We start from the raw sequence: 10,610 nt of genomic DNA, 5'->3' as shown, positions 1-10,610 counted from the left end.
GAGTTACCTATATTATATATGCAGCTCATTTTATATTCATGATGAAACAAAATATAATAATAATAAGAAGAGAATAAAAGGGACATGGAAAGGAGAAAAGGAGATAGTTTTCTCCTAGCTAGCTAGCTCCTAAAAGGTTGAGCCTGGCCTAATCATATATCCTCTATGTCTTCATAGGAGTTGTCATAGTTTTTGAGCTGAGACATGTCAATGACCAGTATTCTTGTTTCGCCCGAAGAACTAGATGCAATACAAAAGTCTGATCATTAAAAAGGAAAATGATGAACAAAAGAGGAACAATCAGAACTTAATTTTCTCCGTTTTTTCGATCATGGATTGCCAACACGCGACTTCTTGAGATCAGATATTGATTTGCCGACACTGACCAAACATAAAAGTGATTTGTCATCTTATAATTAAAGGAATTAAACCTTTTTAGAACACAATGAGAAGTACCCTTCTAATTAGGTTTTAAGCGGCCTCTCTGTTATATAATATATATGTTCTTGAAGTCAACTGTAATTGCCATAATAAGAGTAATTGAATACTTAATGAGACATTGACACAATTGGAATCTGTGACCTAATGATGCTGTGTTTTTCTTTTTGTCAAACCCTAAATACCTGCCTGCATGCAGGTAGACGGATACAACTAATTTCCATTAATATTAAAAGCTATTACTCTTTTTTCTAAGCAACAAAATCTAGACTGAGATTTTCCTTTTCACCGACTCGCCACCCATACATGTGTTTTACGTAATGGCTGAAATCATTCAGAAAACGATTTACAAATTTGCAGTAAAAAGTCAAAATTAGCTCAAAAAATTACTCACCCTGCGAACCCAAAAGACGAAAAAAAAAAAAGGATCATTAAAAAGTCAAAAAGGGGACATCATTATCATGAGCCTCGCTTACTGCACAAGGGCACATGCGAAGCTTTGGATTTGGGACCCTTGCCATGCACGAGATTGGAGTTTTGCTTGGCGCTGCTGCACTTGATGCATAGATTTTCGAAGTCCCTGATCTACTTTAACATATCTTTCTTCCTGCTGACTTTGACCACTGGGATCGATGCATTAAAGATTTGACCATTCAGACTTCTCATTCTCTGTGTTAAGCCTCCTCAATCAGCTGCAACATGTTTCGGAGGGGGTGATCTTCCGCAGCCTGTCGGCTGATGGTTATGTACAGTGGGGTACCATATAGCATTTTGTGAAGAAGTTCTTCTACTTGCTGTTGACTCCTGCCTTCGCCTAAGAGGCTCAAAGTGTCCCACAATGTTTGATTTTGTTGCCTGATCACCTCCATGCCTGCTCACATGATACCACATGATCTTGTAGTAAAGTTCGTCCCTCACTAATTTTCTGGATGTTGGCGGGCATTGACAATGTTGTGAAACGTGATGCAATTATTGATGAATTGTACATAATAATCAAAAGAGAAAAACGATTAAAAATTGATATAAAAATTTAACGTGGTTCGGCGATGTACCTACATCCACATAAAATGAACGGTGCAAAAATTCACTATCAATAAAATAGAGTTACATAATGTATATTTATACTAACCCTAGATGTATAGATGTATTTAAAAAAAATTATAAAGATACCCCCATACCATGTCATTCCACTCTGCTACGCTCCGCTTGCTTTGGCATCTACCTATTTTCATTGTATGAGTCATATTTTCAACAGATGAAGACTACTTAATTAGTTTCATGGTATAAATTTGAAGTCATGTTTTTAATAAAATATTATTATAATATAATTTTTATTTTAAATTTTAAAAAAATTAAATTATTTATTATATTTTATATAAAAATTTTGAAAAATTATAAAATTTAAATGAGATGAGTTGGGGGCATCTAGCTGTATTAATCCAAACAAAGGCTCAGTGATAATATCTATTAACTTTAATCGGGCCTTTTCATGATCCATTGAATTGTTGTTACATCTGAAGGAATGCCAAAGAAGGGGGGGAGTACCTAGGGATCAGCTACGACTCTGTGAATGAATCTAGCTAATAGGGACGCATTATTTCCTTCACCATCTGAGTGTCCGTATCTGAAATCAAATGAAGTATCATTATTTGACAAGTTTTTAGGTTCTGGGAGGATGCTGCTGGCCTGTATAGAACTTTGTTCTAAAAACAAAAACAGATAGTAGGAATTTCCCTTGCGTGACAATTATTATAATTAAATGCTACCCTTTAATTTAAAAAGATTTGAGTTTTGCTATATACAAGTACAGTCACGCATTAATCTGTGTACCAATACTGATTTATTCATACTTAAAATTTAAATTAATACTGTTTTTAATAAAATTTACTTTTTAACCAATCATATCACATTAGTACACATATTAGTACACAATTGTGCTTGTAATTATTTTTTTTCAAAAGATTTTATCATTCCTTACACTAATTGACGTGTCACATTTTAAGTAGCTTTTCATTTAATATTTGATTTCTGAAATCGCATAAAATGTACAATCTCATTATAAAAAAATGACTTGTCAAACTCCAAAAAAGTAGAATCAACTTAAAAAATTGAATTTTTTTGACAATGAATCTCAAATTTTTTTTTTTTTTTTTTAAAATGACTTCACGTCCAGAAATTCACCAGGATAATTTACATTGGGTTATTGGGTATTCTCTTCTTGTCCTAAGAAATCCTAGGCCTAGGCCCAGGCCCATGAGTATCAGATTGTTGGACTCCTTTTGTCTAGCCCTTGAAACAGTCCCACGCAGATTTGCTTCGAGCCCACTCAGCCCAAACTGTATGACCAAGTACAAATATTGCTTGACCAGTCACGAAATCCACTAACACGTCGTCGTTTTTAATGCGACCCAATTCTCTACCATATCCACGATTCGGTAGCTGCTGCTCGCACCATCTCGATTCTCGCAGTGTTCTCGTCAAAATGGCTGCTCGCACCATCTCGAAGTTTCCACTAACGACAGCTCAATTCACAGACTCCGATAGCAGAAGACGATTCGACCTTCATCCTTCGCGTCGGGTTCGGGCCCTCAGGCTCAGACAACACGGTCTGCCTCACCCATGGCTTGGCACCAACAATCTCTCGCTTCAGTCCTCCCATATCAGACCTTCCATACTAAAACGCCGACCCGTCTCTGCCACGGTATCGTTCAGCCTCCCCACTGCGTAAGTCTAAATCTCGAAATTGCGAAGCTCCAATCTTTGGAAAATTTTTCCCTGTTTTGGATGACACAAACTGTTTTTTCAGATTCTTCTGATTTTGCAGAAACCCTGAGAGACTTTCCTCGACTGAAAAAGTTCCCAAGTGAGTTTAGTTAAAATTTCCTTTGGATTTTAGATTTTGGGGTTTTCTTTTTTCCAGTTTTTTATTCGTTGGTGGCTTGGTGGGGATTGAACATTTGAGTGGGTGAATGGAGCAGATGGTCTAGGAGGGCTATCAAGTCATTTGCTATGGGGGAGCTGGAGGCAAGGAAGCTCAAGTGCCCAACTACCGGGACTGAAGCCCTTCTCATGGGGATTCTCATCGAGGGTACGGAGCTCCATTCGTCGTAGTGGTTTTTGTTTTTCGTCTTTCTCTAATGCTAATATCGTAAACTATAAAATGATGCTTCCAGCGATTCCGAAATTTCGGTAGATAGAGAATTTTTAGTTAAACTGGAAACACGAAGGCGTCGTGAATCTTGTGATAAATTGAGTTAGAGTACTTGATATTAACATAGAAAATATTGCTGTTAAAACAAAGGTTACAGCAGAGGAGCCAAAGACTACTGCAGGGGAACCGTAGACATTTTTTATTCTGTTTTTTGTCTCAAGTTGTATAACAAACTTTATTCTCTTTTGATACTCTAGAACATTGTACAAACAGTGTATAAATATCCATAATAGTTCAATACAAGATACAATTTGAATTCTGTCAATATGTTATTCCAATACTTGATAATTCTGAGATGATTTTGCCGATTATATTATGATGTTGTCCTGAGACTAATGAGGTGTGAGAAGTTGGAACGGTATGCTAATGACCTATCATATTTTAGGTGAACTAGAGCCTTTCGAGTCACAATCGAATGCATGTTTTTCTAAAGGTTATTAGTACCTTGCCCTCTAGTCCTTTCTTACGGGAGTAGAAACTCAAGTTTGTAATTTTTTCAATATATATTCATTTTATAAATCTTCAAATCTTCCATATATATACACATATACATGATACACACTTAAATATATATGTATTTATTTTATTAGTTGTTAGTTTATATATACATATAATGTAATGCCCCAATAGAAGGCTCAAACCACATGGCCTATACTCCAAAAGGACTAGTCAATGATACAATTAGAGCCCCATTGAAACCCTATAAAGAGCAAGAACATCTCATTCTCAAGCAATGTGGAATCCCATACACCACCTTCCCTCAATCTTATCACATGAGGGTATCACATATAAATATTTATATATAATATATAATTTATCCTGAAACGGTACCGATACCGAAATATTTCATTCCATTGCCTTAGCTGAAACAGTCATCGGAAAGGTATTCAAAATTTTGGTAGAAAGTGCTATTTAAGCTTGAGTTCTTTGGCTTTGTCATAATGTGGGAGCAGTTGTTAGATACAAAGCAGGTCTGAGACCTGCCCATTTAGCCAAGTGGTACCTTCCCTCATGTTGAAATGGGATGTCTTACATTGACACAGAAAGAAAATGAAAATTATACATATACAACCATTTTACAATTCTTTTTGCAACTCTGTTTTAAATTGAGGGCACTTTTGTTAAAAAGGGTTGTCTGTGTCATTACTCGAGAAAAAAAGGCTTTTCTCCTGCCTTACATTTTCAATTCATTGTGGCCCTTTTCACTTACTTTTCTTTCCTCCTGTTTTACCACTGGATACACACCACTTTCATTGATGGCACTGCTGCTATCTTAGTCCTTGGACATTTACAACTTCCACCTTCATTACCACCATTTGTTGTCTCCTATAAATACAATAATTCTGTGGTTATTATGCACTGCATTGAACCCTTTCCTTTGCGCTAACAGGAACTAGTTTGGCTTCAAAGTTTTTGCGGGCAAATGGAATTACACTTTTCAAGGTTCGCGAAGAAACAATCAAGTTACTTGGGAAAGCTGACATGTATTTTTTCAGTCCTGAGCATCCTCCATTAACTGAAGCAGCTCTAAGGGCCCTTGACTGGGCTATTGATCAGAAGCTAAAATCTGGTAAGTTCCTGCTGATTGAGTGTTCTTTTAGCTAGTTTTGTAATTTCTATATACTGTAGTTAAGAATGTAATAAAATCTTTTATTCAAGGTGTTAGGGCGACACTAGGACTTGGCACCTTGAGGCTTTTGTTGCCTTTGACAACACTGTAGGTTGGAAAATCTTTATATCATTTTGGGGTCATTAACTACTAATGTCATTACTATCATATACATTTCATTGGAGTTGATTTGGTTTTTATGTTTCAAGCTAGCTTGCCATATTAAGTATCAATCATGGGAGACTTCTAGTTTAGGACTATTTCTGATTTCAGTATCATTTTAGATCTATTCTCTATGAATCTTAGTTTGATTAATTTGAAAGCAACATCATAGTTGTTTCCCTGAAATGATGGATGTATATGTATATATATATGTGTATGTATGTATTGAGAAATGAGATAAAAACACAAGTATGCATCATTTTTCTAAATGACTCAATTGAATTTTATAAGAAATCAAGGATAATAACGTTTTACATGTAATGGACAATGTAGAGACTGGGGTTTCATTATCAAGCGAGTGCCATTAAGAGGTCTTTTAACTAAGATTTCTAAGTTTTACCTTCGTTTGTGAGATAGCTGCCACGTGATCTTTTTTCTACAACAATAACTCATACTAATAGATAATAATTATAACGTCTTGCAGAGGGACTGTGCATCTCTGGGATTTGTCTGGATGTTGTTCCAGACAACTGGTGCCGATAAAAAATAAAATAAAATAAAATAAAATTATGAGGTCCCTAACTAGTATACATTATAGTTCTTTGTATTGCAGACAGCTTTGCTGTGCCTCATATTTTTTCAGAATTCCTTATTCAAGTGCTGCATCACTTGATGATTCTTATTATCCCAAATCGTAGTTATCGAAACTTGCTGCTTGATTAACCATATGATATGCAGGTGATGGTGGGGAAGTTACGGCATCTCATCTGCTTCTTGGCATATGGTCTGAAGTTGAATCGCCAGGTCATAAGATCATGGCTACCCTTGGCTTCAATGATGAGAAAGCCAAAGAACTAAAGTCTTTAAGTTCTGAACCTGGACCTGTTGATGATTGATACACTCATTCGACATGCTTGTTGTTACTATTAATGTAATTCTGTTTTATCAATAGTGAATCAGTGATACCGCATGTCCTTTGAAGTTGCGCGTTCTTTCATGAATACATATTCATTAGGTTAGGACTTCACAGATTGCTTCCCTGTTGAGCATGCCTATGTAAGTTGTCCTCCCTATGGATACGTTTTAATTGAATGATTGTTTCCAATGCCCAAAATTGCAAGCCAAGGAGTTAGGTGACAAGTTGCTTAGAGCATGTTGTGGTGCTCATCGTTGCCAGCTAGATTAGTGATATGACAATCAACGTTTTTGGTTGTGGTCGTACCTTTCTTGCTAGCCCGAAGTTTCATTTCTAAATGTGCTTCCTTAAAGGAAATTATGGAACTTGTAATTTTTTACATTGAACCTATTCAACTGGTACTTTTCCAGCATGTTTGATGGTAGAGACTTTATAAATCATAATACAAATACTTTTTAACGTTGTTCTCATACTTAAGCATAACTTGCTGTTTCCATGCTTCTGTGATTTCCATCTACCTTAACAATTTCCCTATCGCACGCAAGTGTTTGTGCCTTGCCCGCTTCCGAGTCCCAGTCAATCCTTGTAACGAAGATCAACAGCAAAACCAAACAGGTGACTATCCCGACCAATAACCCTATCAACAACCCACCAAGTCCAAGTGCAGCCTTGAAACCTAAAACCACACCCAAAGGAAGGGCAAGAAGGTAGAATCCACCAAGATTGGCATACATTCCCAAACATGGCCTAGCTGTCCCACGAACAATTCCGCCACATGCTGCCAATGGGAAATTCACAACTTCCGCCAAAGCCATAAGCAGCATGGACTTCTTTACACCTCTTATAATCCCCTTATTACGGCTAAACAGGGGCCCCCAAATTCCCCTCGCTGCAAACATCACAACGCCACCTATGCAACCTGAGACGATGCTCACTGCTAGAGACACATAGGCTGACTGGTAAGCAGTGGTGGCTTGGTTTGCACCAAGCTCATTTGACACACGGGTGGATACAGAGGTGGCTAGTGATAGCATCACGGAGTAGAGCAGATAGTCGAAGTTCAGCACGATGGCTAACACTCCAACTGCCTGCTTGGCATTTGCTAGCCGTCCAGTGAGCAAGACTAAAATCTCATAACACCACCATTCAAGGCAGGTAGTGAGGCAGCATGGCCCGCAAAGCTTAAGCAACTTGAGCCAGTCACTAATGCCTTGGTCCCACCATCCTCCTTCCTTCCACCTTCTCTCCTTCCTATTTTCAGTCATAAACACATACAAGGCAAGTGGAATCACTACCATGAGATCAGTGATCCAAACTGCCATCGAAACTCCTTCAAGACCCTTGGCTTTTGCAAGTAATATGTTGATGGGTACATGAAAACATAACGCCAGAACCGAGCTAAACATTATAGGAACCGTTATGCCCTGTGAGCTCAAGTAGGCTTTGAGCGGACAGAGAAATGAAGTAATTGCCAAGTCAGGGAGGAGGTAGAACAGATAGGTCTTTGCGACAATGGAAATGTCTTTTTGTTGGCCAAAATAAATGAGAAGCTTATCAACATTGAGCCATAAGCACGCTATAGGTATTGTTGCTAGTAGTAACAAGAAGATTGCCATGAGAAGGATCTTGTGAAGGAGTTTAAAGTTTTTGGCTCCATAAGCTTGACCACATATGGGTTCCATGGCGCCACAGAGCCCGTTCAAGACAGAGAAACCTGTGACATTAGCAAATGTAAACCCTAGTGCTCCACCTGCTAGTCTGAGCTCCCCAAGCCTGCCTAAAAATGCTGTTGTGATCGCTAGTTTTGCAAACCATGCTAAATTCATTGCTACCAAGGGAAGGGCAATTTTCCACTGCACTTTTAGCTCCAAAAGCATAATCCCTGCAAAGCTGGCTGGCCATTTTTGAACTGGAGGTGGTGGAGATGAAGGTGGCTGAAAAGTTTTCTCACTCGGTACTCTCTCTTCCAATTTCAGGATTGCAGACATTATTGCTCGGCAGAATGGCTTGGTGGGTTTGCTCCAGACATAAATTTTATATATTGGTGAAAGATGACTAGATGAGAACTTGGGTTATTATTAGCAAAATATTAATTATGTTTGAGTGCATGGGTGAAGGAATCTGAAGTGGGGCCGTGGGCGTACTGCTTTTGGCAGGAAACGTGTTTTGTATTTGAAGCCCTGCCTGCCGCATCAGGACGACCTTTTGATACTCGTTTCTCCTCTTGTTCTATCAGTCGTCTGTTTTATGCTTTCACTCAAACATGTAGATCCAAACTACCTGTTTGGTTTTGGGAAATCTAATCGGGGCTTCCCTTGTGTAAGAAAAAGAAAAATAACAAAGACGACAATGAAAAACATCATAAGCATCGTTATCATAGGGATCGATTGTTTAGTTAATTAGTATTGGGAGGTATAGATAACAACAATATTTAGGTCACTCCAAATTAAAACTCAGGAAGAGATCAAATAAACAACTTTCTTTAGTCATTACACAAACTGAAAAACAAAGAGATGCCACAATCTCAGTTTGGATTTTTTTTTTTTTCTTTTTAAGTTTTAGTTTGGATTTATAAAGTTATAATTATAATGTCTCTCTAATATTATCATTAATATGTAAATGTCATTTTTACTGAGATAGTCCCAGAGAAGTCTTATTATCTACGCTTGAGATGAACCATTTGAGTCTATGTTAACATAATTCGATCCAAAAGTGGTTGGGATTATGATGTCCTAGATGAATTTGCACAGTACAATTTTTGTGACTTCAACCTTAATGGAACAGGATCCTGTAGTAAAATAGAATCATTAGATATTAATTTTCATATATTGTAATTGTGTTTTGTATTGTATTGTATAAATATCAAATAATGTAATTAGTTAAAAAGGTGATTAGTGGTTTTATTTTATTTTATTTTTGAAAGGAAACACTTATAATAACATTAATTGGAAATATTAATTGTTTTATATATTAAAAAAAGTCATGTTTTTCAATATTCTTTCTTGAAAATATTGTAATAGAATATAGGTTTTTAGATAAAAGAAAACTATGCTTTTTAACATTATCTTTTTCTTGAAAAAAGTTAATCATATAGTTTTTTGTTAAAAAAAGAAAAACCAAATCTGGGTACACTCGAAACTCCGACCCCGGTTATAAGTTGGTCCAAATTTGAAACTGGGTTTCGAGTTGGGTATACTTGAGTACCTGATCCGGAACCTAAATGAACACTCTTAAAGATGAGAACTTGGATTATTATTAACAAAAGATTTAGATATAAAGATAGTTTTAACTCATCTCATCTCATTATTATAATTTTTTTAAATTTTCATATAAAATATAATAAATAATTTTCAATTTTTTAAATCTTAAAATAATAATAATATTAAAAAATAATATTATAATAAAATTCTATTCAAATTTTTATTTTTATTTAAAATTATTTCATTCTACCTCACTGTCAAAACCTTAATTACGTTTGAGTGCATGGGTTTCGTGAAGAGTTCGTTCTCTGAAGGAGCAGATTGGTGGGCTGTTGTAACGGCCTATCAAGGAAGTGAGAGTGCCGGTGGTGGATTTTCATAGTGCGTGGTGAGAATGCAAGGGCAAATTGATGCTTGCCTATTTAAATGCATAAGAGTCGCTGAAGGAAAATATAAAAAAAGGAAAAAGAGAGAGAGTCATTTCACGCTTTCAAATCCCTTATAGACTCAGATGTCGTTGGCCCATGCATTTTCGCCTTGGAAAAAGAGACTGAAAAAGCAACTGGCCGTAGCACATTCTCATGCATTTATTAATAGAATGTATTAATTTTTTAACTTTTCATTAAAAAATAATTAAACTTTTTAACTTTTTATTAAAAAAATATTAAACTTATTTCAACTTATTTTTTATATTTAATAGAATATATAAAATATTATTATTTTATATATCAAATCAAATTATCTGATATCAACTCAACAATAAAATAAATTATCTGATATCAACTCAGCATTAAAATAAAAAACTTAAGACTTTTATACAAAATTTGAAAGAGGATATTGAAGAACCGAATACTAATGCTCTTCGCTTCCCATTTTCTCCGGATCTATCTTCTCATTCTCTTATATTATTCATGTAATAAGAAGATACGAATGGCCTAAAATTCCCCTTCCAGATACCTTTTGCCATGATAGAATATGGGGTGGCTGGATTTGATCTAGAATGCACGTATGATATGAGCTAATGATGCTGTTGCCCGGCATGCAGTGTATGAGCCATGACAAATCAAGCAAGAT

The 10,610-nt window shown here is 36.2% G+C and overlaps 2 protein-coding genes across 2 annotated transcripts; one reads left to right on the top strand and one right to left on the bottom strand.

Annotated features, from left to right (window-relative positions):
- The first annotated feature begins 2,830 nt into the window (after nt 1–2,830).
- On the top strand, nt 2,831–6,525 carry LOC122282587 (ATP-dependent Clp protease ATP-binding subunit CLPT2, chloroplastic). Its single transcript, XM_043094523.1, has 5 exons — nt 2,831–3,162; nt 3,263–3,301; nt 3,417–3,526; nt 5,040–5,219; nt 6,159–6,525. Exons 1-5 carry the CDS (start codon nt 2,840–2,842, stop codon nt 6,314–6,316), a joined length of 810 nt encoding a protein of 269 aa, XP_042950457.1. The 5' UTR covers nt 2,831–2,839; the 3' UTR covers nt 6,317–6,525.
- Nucleotides 6,526–6,602: 77 nt separating this feature from the next.
- Nucleotides 6,603–8,458, bottom strand: LOC122282586 (protein DETOXIFICATION 56-like). The gene has a single exon (XM_043094522.1). The coding sequence runs from the start codon at nt 8,322–8,324 to the stop codon at nt 6,810–6,812; it is 1,515 nt and encodes a 504-aa protein (XP_042950456.1). The 5' UTR covers nt 8,325–8,458; the 3' UTR covers nt 6,603–6,809.
- Between the last annotated feature and the right edge of the window lie 2,152 nt (nt 8,459–10,610).

Source organism: Carya illinoinensis, chromosome 11 (genome assembly GCF_018687715.1).
Source record: "Carya illinoinensis cultivar Pawnee chromosome 11, C.illinoinensisPawnee_v1, whole genome shotgun sequence".
Classification (NCBI taxonomy): domain Eukaryota; kingdom Viridiplantae; phylum Streptophyta; class Magnoliopsida; order Fagales; family Juglandaceae; genus Carya; species Carya illinoinensis.
This window is presented reverse-complemented; position numbering and strand designations above follow the sequence as displayed.